Raw genomic sequence first — 12974 nt, 5'->3', positions numbered from 1 at the left:
AAGTTTGCCCGGAGGGCTGAGGGCATAAAATCAGGTCGCACCATCTTTAAAAAGGCACGAGAAGATCTACGCACACGTCACCATGTGTACGTGTCTGCGGCGCTGATGGAATATTACTGCAGCAAAGTAAGAGACGCAGTGTACATCGAATGGCCTCAGCGTTCCCTCATCACACTGTTTCCACACAAATAATTTCATCTTGTTTGCTTACATGTTTTCTTTTGTCTTAAAAGGATAAATCAGTGGCCTTCAAGATTTTTGAGCTTGGTTTGAAGAAATATGGTGACATTCCAGAGTACATACTTGCATACATAGATTACCTCTCACACCTTAATGGTATGTAACAAGAGTATTATACAAAAGATCTTGAAAATTAAAAGCAAAATATCCTGTTGACTACGTCTTGATTACGTGGATTTCCTCCTTTTAAAAAGTGATGGTACAATAAAAGTATTCTTGCTTTTCTTTTCTACATCTTCCCATGTCCTTTGTCTCATCAGAGGATAACAACACCAGGGTTTTGTTCGAACGTGTCCTCACCTCAGGAAGCTTATCACCAGAAAAGTCAGGGTAATGTCAAGCATCTCTTAGGCTGAATTAAGCTGCGTTTGATGACGCTTTTAAACTTAAATGAGTTTTTTGTTCTGCAGTGAGATCTGGGCTCGGTTTCTTGCCTTTGAGAGCAACATCGGAGACCTGGCCAGTATTCTGAAAGTAGAGCGCCGGCGTTTTTCTGCGTTCAAAGATGAATACGAGGGCAAAGAAACAGCCCTGCTAGTAGATAGATACAAGTTCATGGACCTCTATCCCTGCTCGACCAGTGAACTCAAAGCCCTGGGATACAAGGTGTGTATTTGCCCTTCTGTAGATAAGAACATTGGATTTTTAAAAAAAAAAATGCTGCCAAAGTTGTTAAACTAAGTCTTTTCACCTGACAGACATTTTGTTTTAACCCTATGTCTTTTGGGTATTTGCAGGATGTGTCTCGTGCCAAATTCGCAGCGCTACTTCCAGAGACTGTGGTCGCACCTTCTGTGCCCACACTGAAGGACGAGATTGACCGTAAACCCGAGTACCCCAAACCAGACACCAATCAAATGATCCCCTTCCAGCCACGTCACCTTGCCCGTATGTAATCCTTAGCTGCATATCCAGTTAATATATGTAGCTGTTCTTGCAAGATTAATTTTAGCGTGATGAATATTGAGTAGTATATGAATTTTTTTGCAAGAATGACTCTTTCCAGTTTTATCAATCCTGATAAACCTAATGGATAAAAAGATTTATCCTTGCTGAAAACTCTAGTGTTTTTTCTGTACAGCTCCAGGTTTACACCCTGTCCCTGGTGGAGTGTTCCCAGTTCCCCCCGCTGCTGTTGTACTAATGAAGCTGCTCCCTCCGCCTACGTGCTTCACTGTGAGTAACAGAGACTTAATGCTATCAAGATAATATTTACTGGTACTGACTTAAAGACATAAGCAGCAGTGGGTTTTTGTTCTGTTTTAACAAGGATTCAAAACGCAATTGTTTTTTGTTGCAGGGTCCTTTTGTTCAAGTGGATGAGCTCATGGAAACTTTCAGGAGATGCACACTTCCTGAAAGTAAGACACTTTAGATGGATCCGTAATTCTCTGTTATAGAAGTGCAGTGAAAATGCAACAGTGACCAACTGATCAATCCTCAGCTGGTCACTGTTCAGTCCAATTCAAACAAATGTTTTCTTAAAATGGGTAATTGTGTCCTCTGTGTGCCCTGCCTTGTGCTCCTTGTAGCTGTTGATGCTGCTGTAGAGCTGATCACTGGCAGACAGCCTGATGCAGGCGGAGAGGGTAATGGAGCCATGGAGAACCACGCCATTGCCAAGTCGCTCAAGAGGCCTAATGCAGATTCTGACGAGGAGGATGACAAAGGAGCTGTGGCTCCACCCATACATGACATCTACCGTGCACGCCAACAGAAGAGGATTCGATAAGCTAAAACTGAGAGAACCTTTCAGAATGTAATCTTAACAGGCGGTCATATACGGCAAATGTAAACGTCCACATGACAAATTATATCTCACATGCAGACAAACACACATACAGTATGCACACTTAAGTGTTTCTGTGGCTTTAGTTTTGTCAGCAGTTTTTGTTTTTAAAGACTGACTATTATACTGTACAAATTTTTTAACTCAAAAGTGAACTTTGAAACACATCTCAGTTTTTGTTTGGCCTTGTTATGTTTAAAGGATGGAAAGTGGAAGAAAACCTTTTTTCTTTTTTTTCTTTTTTAGATAACTTGAGTAAACACCGTTCCTTTCATTAAAAAGTGGAAAAAAAACTTGGAACTAAATGTGTTTTTTTTCATTTGATTTTGAACTATGTACTAATGTTTTTTTTTTTCTTCGACAGTTTGGTGTTCAAGAATGGACATTTTCTCACTTTTCTCAGTTTAATTGCATTCTTTAAAGTTCCCAGCAGGGGGCGCCGTTTCACATGGTTGATAACAACCACAACACAAACATGTGCCTAAACTGTCATCTTGTTTTAAAAGTACCAAAATGCCAAATTAAACTAATTTCTCCTTACTGGGACATAATTCAGCTAAAGTTACTGACGGAACAGATGCATTGGCTGTCGTAACCAAATGTTGTGGAGGATATGGATTGCTTTTATTCCCCATTGGCTTGTCCTCACGTTGTTACTATCAGGTAATTCTTTCAAGCTGTGCTGCCTTACTCAGTCTATAAAGAACTCTTTTTTTTAATCATTTTTCTATTACCACATACCAATGGTGAAGTGCTTTTGAAACTGAAGCAGTAGAAAACATGTTTTTGCAAAGTGGGTGTTTGTGTTTTGATAAATATACGCGCTTACTTGGTTGTTAGCCTTTTCTCAGACTCTTGGTGATGGTTGTAAGTAACGGATAACAGCTGGAGGATAGTCACACACAACAAAGGGTTGTATGGTTTTGTGTTTATGCATTTAAATGCTTTCTTTTGTCACAAAAACATGAGCTATTACAAAATTGAGAACTTCTTTTTAAATGAAAAATGGTTCTGGATTTCCAAACAATTGTTTAATGTCATATTCACAAGTTTTATTTGTTCAAAGAAATTTCAGATGCATAGAACATCCTTTTCACAATTATGCTACTTTGTTCAAAAGGAGTCAGCCATGAACCTGTTTCTTTCTGGGAAAAAAAGATAAGGATTGGATTTAAAAGTTTACTTGACATACCAGATGCCAATTAGTCTTTGTGTTAGAACAGACTGCACAAGACACTGCATGGATGTTAGTTCCAGTTGCATTTGATACAAACAACATGGTGATTTTTCACTTCAGCGGATTAGAAAGAAACCTGAAGATGCCACTAAAACATGGCTGAGCTTTTCAGTCAAAAAACAAACAAAAACTTGTTGGTTTGCTGCAACAAACAAAAACCCAGAGGGCTAATTCTCATGAATGCATCTTACTGTTTACAAGAGCAAAATACACTTTCAAATCTCCTGTTTCATATTTCCTCACAGTTTTTCAGCACATCAACGTGTACATGAAAAGCCAGACCACATATTTTAGTCAGTAACACTGAAACCGCTATTCAAGCCTAAAAGAAAATATTTGTCACAGATGTATCATTTCACCAGGCTTCAGTGCAGCGTGAGAACTCATGGTTATGTGACATTCACCTACAAATCTAACTTTACATATCATCTTAGTGTCCTGCACCAAAAAAAATAAATATGTCCTTAAATATTGCAGCTTATTGAGAGACTTTACAATTAAACATCACATTTTGCTCAGAATTCAAACTGTTTTACATCATTTCAATATAAGCCTTTTGTTTAAGCAGCTTCCTCTTTTCTGGATTACTGTTACCGTAGCAACATGTTGATAGTGGATAATCTATTTCCAAAGTACTGAACAAAAATCTCTGGATGTCCTTTATAAAACTGTCCCAGAAGCCGTCTCTTCTCTTTGTTTGAAAGTTTAGGGTTCTCGTGGACAGTCCGTAGCAATGACAGTAGCTCTTCTTTTGTAGTTTTCTGTGCATTTTCAGAATACGCCTTTGCGCTCACTCTTGCACAGTATGTTGGACCTGCATAAAAAGAAGAAAAGATGGAGAAAGCTTTTCTGCAACAGAGTTGATCAGGCACACACACTGCAGATAAACAACTGAATATATCATAAATACTCCACAAACCTGTCATTACATCTGGATCCTTCCCGTTCACAATATTCATTATTCTGTCACTAACCATCTTGTGCAATGAGGCAGGAATCTGGTTGAAAAAAGCGCAAATTAAAACATAAGCTTAGTCTATTTCAACTTCAAGCTCCAATACTTGCACAAATAATATCACAGTAGACATAATTATGGTTGCTTATTTCGAGGTTGTTAAACTCACATTGTTAGAGAAATGTGATTCATAAATCTACTTGATAAGTGACACTGTCTCTATTTATTAACAGCATTTTAATCAAACTAATGAGGTTAGTCTTTTGAAGACATGTTTATTCATCATGTCCTGGTACAACACGGGAGACACTCAGTTTTAGAGTACTCACTTTGAAGAGATCACAGTGATTGTCCATCATGAACAGAATCATCAAGTCTACCTTTCCTTTGGACAGCCGTTGGCTGTAGACGATGGCCCGTGAAAAGGACCTTTTGACTGCCATTCTGTTCTCGATCTAAGAGAAGCGTTCGGGGTTAGGAATAATTCAATTCAAACACACTGACTCTCACATAAGAACTGACCTCTTTGTGCAGTTTCACCTCTTGTGGTTTGGCTGCAATGGCCATGAATCTCAGCAGCCTACGTAGCTCCTCTTTGCTGCGAGAATCCTGCAGCTTCAGGCACAGCTGCAGCGCCTCTAGAGCTTGCTCCATTTTCCCATTCACTGAAGATAAACACAAAAGGTAGGAAGAAAGGATAAGAAAGGCCATTTGATTAACAAAAAATAAAGCATGCATGCTAGAATATCCAATAGCTTCCATCTTACCAAGAAGTTCAGAGATGCCAGAGTGGATATCAAAAAGATGGTTGCTGAGCAGAGGCGGCTGTTGTGTGCTTCCATAATGCTTCACCAACACCTGATAGAACAGCATCTTGCACTTGACCAGATCGTCTGCACAACCAGCCAAACCTCGACTGACCTCTACCACCAGTTCATCAGGCAGAAACTCAACACAGTCCACTGCCCCTGACATCCATTCATCAGCCCTGAGGGAGGGGGAAGTGAAAGGATTTCTTTTTATATGTGCGTGTTATTTTTGGCATTTTGCCTTTTTTCGATGTGAGTAGTGGAGACACAAGCAGGAAATAAAGAGAGATGATGAGAGGGGTCCAGATGGCCAGGAATAAACCGCGGATGTTGCAGTTTTAAGGAATGCCCCTTAATCTGCTAATCTCCCCTTGAACAATGATTTCAAACTCAACCAACCACATGTAATGATTTATAGACACTTACTTTAAGCGTTTTGAATAAACAGAGCCTTAGAAATACCTTTCCAAGTATAATCACATCTAGGTTACATGAATTAGCAATATTATATCGCAAAAATTTTACATAATGTGTAATTTAAAGCATTATACCAAAAGTATTCAAACTCCCATCCAAATAATTATTTCAGGTGTTCCAATCATTTCCAAGGTCACGTGCATTAAATCAAGCACCTAGCCATGTAGACTGTCTTTACAAACATTTGTCAAAGAATGGGTCACTCTGGAGTTTAGTGAATTCCACTGTGGTACCATAACAGGATGCTACTTATGTCAGATGGAGAAGAAGCCGAGTTGTAAAATTTCCTGGCGACTAAATACTCCACTGTCAACTGTCAGCAGTATTATAACAAAGCTGACGCAACTGAGAACAACAGCAGCTCAGCCACAGAGTTTTAAACATATAAAATGAAAGAGCAAGGTCAGCTGATGCTGAGGTGCATAGAACTCAGAGGTCACCAGCTTTCAGTTGCTACAGACCCTCAAACTTCATGAGGTCTTCAGATTAGCTCCACAACAGCAGTAGAAATCTGTCCTCTGGAGTGACAAATCACACTTCTCCATCTCACAATCAGACAGACAAATCTGGGTTTGGCAGTTGCCAGGACAATGCTACCTGTTTGACTGCATTGTGTCAAGTGTGTCAAATGTGAAGTTTGATGGAGAACGGGATTATGGTATGGGGTTGTTCTTCAGGAACTGGGCTTGGTCTCTTAGTTCTAGTATGTATATATATGTATATATATATATATATATATATATATATATGTATATATATATATATATATATATATATATATATATATATATATACATACTGTCTATACATTTATTAATATATATGTGTGTAAATAAACAAGTGCACATTTAAATAAGAAAATCATTATTTCTAAAAGACTGGAAATGGTAAAAGTTGTACAGGACTTACTGTGCTTCACTGAAGGCCTTCAGAACCTCTCTGTCCAGGTAGCTTGATCTACACAACAAGTCTGGTTCACTGTTTGTCCCGTTTATGGGTGACAAGGATGCGGCCTCACTTTCTAACAAGTTCTCCAACAAAGGAAGCTCTATGAGTTGCAGCAGTCTGGACACAGCCTGTTGGTGCCACACTTCATACAAACCTGAGAAACCAAGGAGGAAACACAGCAAAAGGTTAGAGGCATAAAAACATGGCGTCTTCTTCCCCATGTCTCCATTGAGTGTCACCAAACGGAAGGCAACTTACGTTCTTCAGATAGGCCAAGGTTGATTATCTGAGGAGTGATGGTTGAACTGAGGTTGAGGTTTCCCAAAACATCTTCCAGTAATTTCTCTGTTTGTACTGGGGAGTAGCTTAAGTAGCCTGGCACCTCTTGTCTGAAAGGCAAAAAACAAGAATAAAAATAGACTCATAACTAAGATAGCAGTTATGTAGGTAATTTTTATTGATACTATTTTCACCATATTAATAGTATATTTAGCATATTTTGAAATGAAAAAAACTACAAACTGATTTTCCAGCATTAAATTCTTTAAAATATATCCGATTAAAAAAAAACAAAAAAAACATTTCTTTGTTAAATGTTGGTATTTTCCCTGTGAAGCCTTGAATTGACCCACGTTGCAAATATTACAAACCTTTTTTGAACGCATGGCTTCACTTATGTTTCATTCAAGCTACCAAACCTGCTCTCGACTGCAGACTGACTCTGACAATTACTTCAGATCAAAGAGTTAAATGAAACACTTTATGACAACACAGTAAATGAAGAGACTGCTGCAAGTCAGCTTACTTGAGCACAAATACAAGGAAAAGGAGGAATCTGCTCACCTACCTTTAAACAAATCACTTCTATCACAACTTCAGTGCCGTGTGTGTGCTGATTGCCGTATGTATTGTCAACTACTCACTTACATCTTAGATTTTAGACCTCTGTCTTTTGTCTTTCAAACAACTTTTTCAGTTGTTTGTGTCATATTATCATCATATCTCTTCATTAAAACCCTTTTTGTGTTTAATTTTGGTTGTTTTCTGTCTTTTTTTTTTACATTAGATGCCCAACTCCATGAGCCTGACTGTAACCTCTTCTTGAACATGATCTTGGTATATTTTATCTGTTTTATTTCAATTGTTACAAATTCAGTTTTCCATTACATTGTCACATATAGCTAAAAAGAAGGTCACCACAAAGTTGAGAAATGACCTGAAAACAAAACGTAATTAGCGTCAAAGCATAGATAAATTACTGTGTGTGAGAAGTTCAATATTATGCCTTGCTTGAAGCACACTAAATCTAAAACCATATTGAATTGGGCATTATCTCTGGCTATCACAAAAAGGAGTAAAAAGCAAATCAAAACTGATAACAGGAGATGTAACAACATGAGTCTGTACCTTTCCAGTGACGGAGTATAGTCAGTCTTGTTACGGTTCACGCTCGGCGAGTCATATCCGCTCTCAATAGTAGTAGTAGAGTGAGAGTTGGTGTTGGTCAGTGCTGACGAGGAGCTGGTTGTTGGACTCAGGAACCTGTACAAACTGCAACTACTATCCTCGAAAATGGCTTTCTTTTTTTCCTTCCCAAATACTTTAATACCCACAGGCTCAAACACCCTTGAGTCCATGAGGGCCTGGCAGAGACGGACAGCATTGCAGCGGGGGACTGCCTTATCACCACCGAGACGGTTGAGAGTGATGTGTGTCAACACCACATCCACAGCCTCTGCACCCAGGAAGCAGTCATGGTAGGACTTCAGGTTGTGGCGCCGGTGCTTCACCTCCACATGAGTCTGAAGATTAGAAATGATGCCATTCCAGATGTGGGTGGCTCGGAAAGGTCTCCCGGCCATGCCTTGTTCTAACGGAAGGAAAGAGGATGGAAATTTCAAATTAACCATGAAAACGTGAGGAAATAACATGCCTGAAGGTCCTAAAAGCTAATTCTGGCACTGGATATGTAGTGAATTAAATACACCTGTATCATCCATTTACCATTTAAAGTTTGCACAAAGAAAGAATCATGAGAAAAAGGTTTATTTTCATCCTTTTTCTTTTCCTTTGGACAATCTGAACAAGATTCAATCTTATTTTTCACAAATGGTTATGATGATAGTTAATATAGTAATAATAGTTAAACTGTCAAAAACTGAAATAGTAATGAGATAACAAGCACTGACTTTCATCATTCCAGAGATGCCTCTACCACTTTGAAGATAATTTCCACAATTTTTTTTCCAAATGTATTTTTTTTAATGAGCACTGGTGGTACAAGGCATGTACATAGAAACAAATGCAGAGGAAAAGGATCTTTGAGACACTCGATCAGTATTTTCTCATACTAACAGTAATAATAACAACAGTAACTGGTAGGTTGTCAGAGCTGCACATAATAAGAGCATATGTGTTAAGCAGACAACGATCAAAGTTAGCATCTATTTTAGGATATATTCTAGCCAGGTTTGCTTTCGAGAAGTAGATACAATGTAGAATTTTACACTGAATTATGCTTTATATGGCAGAGAAAGTGCTGCCGTGTTCTCTTAGTAGAATTCTCTCAAATATCTTCTTCTCATTCCCTAACTCGCCAATTCAGTCTGCTCTCATCCTCCGAGGTTGGTGTTTTTAAAAGAGATTGTACAATTATTTATTCTTGAAATGAGTATTTTATAGTTGAATGGGGCTCCTAACTTATCATCTAAACGGTATGTATCTTGTAATATTATTTCCCAGGTACTTAAAACTGTTTTAGACATTCAAAATGGGAGATAAGCGCCGTCTTGTAATTGAAGAACCAGGTCATTAACAGGACCACATTCTGTGTTACAATAAATACAATACAATAAAGTTAAAGCTACAACTGAATTTCTTTAAAGACACAAATAAATATCCCCAGTCAACCCAGTCAAATGCTTTCTCTACATCAAATACAATAACCACCTCAGCTACCATGCTGCAAGATGTAGAGTAAATTATACTTAAAAGCCAGTGGATATTTATAAATGAATAGCACCCCAGAATGAAAGCAGCTTTCAGTTGCTACAGACAGATACTACAGAAGATACTACTTCATGGATTGTAGCTTCTAGTAGTAGGGCAAGAAGTTCAAAATCTTCACGTCAAAGTTTAGATAGGAGATAGGTCGATATGAGCCACATTCTGTACCATCTTTACATTCTTTACATCAATGAAAGTCTGTGGGAGCAAGAATCAAGCAAGATTCCTGATAGTTTGTTTGAGAATTTAAAAAATACTCCACAGAGCCTGGTGCCTTGCTATTTTGTATTCCCTTTATTGCATTAATGATATTTATGTGCCTTAGAGGAAGCTCAGTGCATTGCTGTTACCAAATGGGCTTGGAGGTCATTAAAAATGTTCCATATCAGAGCAACCTTTTGTCACCTCTGAAGTATGTAGGTTTGAATAAAACAAGGTGAAGGCTTTATTCATTTCTACCAGGTTAATTCATGCTCAGTTTTCTGGATTTCATCCGATATTTTCCCACAACTTTTTAATAAGATTTATAATAGTCACTGAAAGATTTGGTTTAACACATGGAAGAGTGGGCTGAAAAGGGTTTAAAAAAAAAGAGCATCAAAATAAAAAATAAAATACTTAAAACACGAAAAAGATCAATAAGACAAATCCTCTTGCCGCTTTCTAAAACCTTACTGTATTCTGTGATCTGTTTTTCAATAATTCACAGTTTGCTCTGTTGTTTGAATACTTTCTGAAAAATGTCAATGAAATGCCCGCTTTCTGTTTTTACCCAGCACACTCTCACTGTCCTCAGTGTAACGTCACATAATCAGAATATAGTTACAAGTTACAAGATGTGGGTGTCCTGAATCAATGTAGGATAAGTAACTAGACCCAAATATTCTTTTTAGGTGCTAGTATGAACATACTATTTGTACAACTAAAAAATAAAATAGATCTACATGACTAAGATTAAAAACTTTAAAATCAAACATCAGAATATGTGCCTCATATTTATACCCTATCATGGTAATGTTATTGCATTTTCAGCTACACTCAATCTGAACTGCACTTGGAAATTTAGACAATAAACACATTTGAACCTTTTCTTACATGACACTGATTTCTCCCTGCTGCTTTACTGTTGATACACGTTCACAAATCTGCAGATGATCAAACACTGACATATCCAACCATGCAATATGTCAGCATGTCTCCTCTGCGCCTCTGTTTGATTCTTCTCTGCCAACAGAAAAAGACTTGTGTCAACCACTGCAAGCTAGACTGGGGAAGAAAAGCAGAGCTGGTCTTAGTGAGATGTTAGTGTGGCTTTCATCTCACAACAGGAAGCATTTAAAGCCTGTTGAGCAAATGTTAGGAAAAGATCTGAAAGCCTCACTGAAGCCAGAAGCCATAAATCAGGATCTGACAGCAGCAGCCAGACTCCATGTTATGATAAAGCACATGACAAATGCGATTACTGACCCATCTGTAAAACCTGAAGACAAAAGCACCCAGGAACAGCGCAGCAGTAAACAGACCCCCCTCCTACCTTATTTTTATGGGATTGAGGTGGAGAGTGATATCATGGTGATCTGCTGGTTAATTAGATAAATCTGCGTGATGTCCTTTGGGGGAAGAAACTGTCCTGAGTTGTGGATTTGCATATTAGGAAAGAACAACTGGGTTGGCAGCAGCTGTTCAAGGAAGAACATTTTGCAACAGTTTGCGCGCATCATAAGAATAATTGGCAATACAACAAGCTGGTCATTCAATGAATAAGACACACAATTTGGAAAGATAACATACATCCCTCACAATAAAACACAGAATATTTATGAATGACTGTAATTTGTGATCAAGATCATCAATCGAAGTACCTTTGCTGTATCTAATTAAGTGCTTGCTAGAGTTACTACAAGACCATATGGAAAATCCCATCAGGGGTTTTAGGATTACGAGCCACACTATAAATCCGGATTTGATCAATATCCATTAAAGAGCAGGGGTGGGGGCATGAAGGGGTGTAAAGTGTGGGCCAAAGCAATCCTGGTAAATGGGCTGTGATTTGTCATCTCTGGTTGTTTGCTACTGAGCCCAGTCTGCATAGCTGAGGATGGCTTCCTCCCATGTTGTGACTTTGCTTCTCTTCATTAAAAGAAGAAGAAAATCCCAGCAGATCAAGACTGTGGGACGCTGAATGACGGGGCTGGCCTGCATTTCAACGAAGAAAAAAAAAGTGCAGCCTGTGTTTGCACACATCTTTGGAGGTAAATAATCACACAGGGAGCAATGCACTCAACACATGGGAACGTTCCTCTTGAGAGCACAGCACCACACACACACACACACACACACACACAACTATGAACCTCTACTGTGATTACTGACACCTCAAAGGTAGGTTAAAAAGCATACATTTGGTAAGTGTTGGCATTGAACAAGCAAAAGAGTGCAGGCAATGGAAGCACGGCGTGGCACTATCATCAGACCAGTAACAACAGGTTATTAGCCTTTGGCAGAAATCTTCATTTCTACAACAAGCCACGACCAGTGACTTTAACTGATCCGGCTTCAGGGCACAACATAAACCTCGACCCATGTGAATTTGAATCCTCGTGGCCCCAAACATTCAAACAGAATAACCCTGTTGTGACTGTGTTTTGACACAAACATGACGCACAAAACTCTGCTAAGTCTGCACCGAGCAAATGTCAACCGGGCTGTTCTGAACACTTACATTGTTCTGAAAAATGCTTATAACTGATCCACAAATGAGAAAGTCATTAATTTAAAATTAATATTTTTATACACATAATTTCACTTTGGGTTAAATAACTTTTTTTTTTATTAACATAAAGGAGTCCGTAGTTTCAATAAATAAATGCAAATGAACAGGTTAGGGGCCATATAGACTTAATTTTAATTCACGTGCGTAAAGTTATCCATACTTATTCCAATTCAAACTCGCGGATGTGCGCCAAGAGATTAATAATCACAATGTCTTGACTAAACAGCATCTAATTAGTAAACTAAATAGCCAAACTCTTCAAGTTACAAAATGAACGTCGGTGTGAGAAGTGACAAACAACGCAGCACTCCATCAGTAACATGAGATTTTATCATTTACCTGGTGTTCGATGCGTAAAACTCCCCGCCAGTATTTGTGAAGACAGCCATCCACACCATGTCCTCGCGTGACGCACGCAACTGCAGTCAACCTCGAAACCGTCCCCTCCCAGTCCTGCCAGGCATTATTCACCGCACCCCCCCCCCCCCCCAACGCGTTAATGAGGCTCGCACTGTTTCTTTCGAGTTTAACAAAAGGCGCATTAACTTGCTTGCTTATTTATTCAACTTATCGCCTTACTGTTATCAGAAAGCCGTGAGTGAGAGGGACACAAGTGGACACACACACACACACAAGGGGAATAGTTTTATCGTTGCAAGCAACACAAATCAGTCTTCCCCCCCCCCTCCCCACACACACACACACACACAAACACAGACACACACTCTCTCTCTCTCTCA

The 12974-nt window shown here is 38.8% G+C and overlaps 2 protein-coding genes across 3 annotated transcripts in view; one reads left to right on the top strand and one right to left on the bottom strand.

Moving 5' to 3' along the window:
* The window catches only part of cstf3 (cleavage stimulation factor, 3' pre-RNA, subunit 3), a 15348-nt gene extending 13061 nt beyond the window's left edge, over window positions 1-2287 (top strand). The window contains exons 13-20 of the mRNA XM_079239824.1: window positions 1-126; window positions 234-336; window positions 501-570; window positions 651-846; window positions 978-1128; window positions 1322-1416; window positions 1541-1601; window positions 1773-2287. The exon at window positions 1-126 is cut by the window's left edge and continues 93 nt beyond it. Of these exons, the coding sequence (XP_079095950.1) occupies window positions 1-126; window positions 234-336; window positions 501-570; window positions 651-846; window positions 978-1128; window positions 1322-1416; window positions 1541-1601; window positions 1773-1972 (1002 nt within the window). The 3' untranslated portion in view covers window positions 1973-2287. The remainder of the gene's footprint in view (window positions 127-233; window positions 337-500; window positions 571-650; window positions 847-977; window positions 1129-1321; window positions 1417-1540; window positions 1602-1772) is intronic.
* Window positions 2288-3154: 867 nt separating this feature from the next.
* depdc7a (DEP domain containing 7, paralog a) lies at window positions 3155-12684 on the bottom strand. Of its 2 annotated transcripts, none has more exons than XM_079245749.1 (9): window positions 12574-12684; window positions 7863-8325; window positions 6714-6844; window positions 6417-6609; window positions 4989-5209; window positions 4744-4886; window positions 4551-4676; window positions 4186-4264; window positions 3155-4080 (listed from the first exon to the last, which is right to left on the bottom strand). In XM_079245749.1, exons 2-9 carry the CDS (start codon window positions 8315-8317, stop codon window positions 3857-3859), a joined length of 1572 nt encoding a protein of 523 aa, XP_079101875.1. In that variant the 5' UTR covers window positions 8318-8325; window positions 12574-12684; the 3' UTR covers window positions 3155-3856. The 2 variants fall into 2 exon arrangements, with proteins under 2 accessions (XP_079101875.1, XP_079101876.1); XM_079245750.1 differs by lacking the exon at window positions 12574-12684 and adding an exon at window positions 10557-10646.
* Between the last annotated feature and the right edge of the window lie 290 nt (window positions 12685-12974).

Source organism: Telmatherina bonti, assembly GCF_933228915.1.
Source record: "Telmatherina bonti genome assembly, chromosome: 1".
Classification (NCBI taxonomy): Eukaryota; Metazoa; Chordata; class Actinopteri; order Atheriniformes; family Telmatherinidae; genus Telmatherina; species Telmatherina bonti.
The sequence above is the reverse complement of the archived record's forward strand: the minus strand, read 5'-3'. Positions and strand labels throughout refer to the sequence as shown.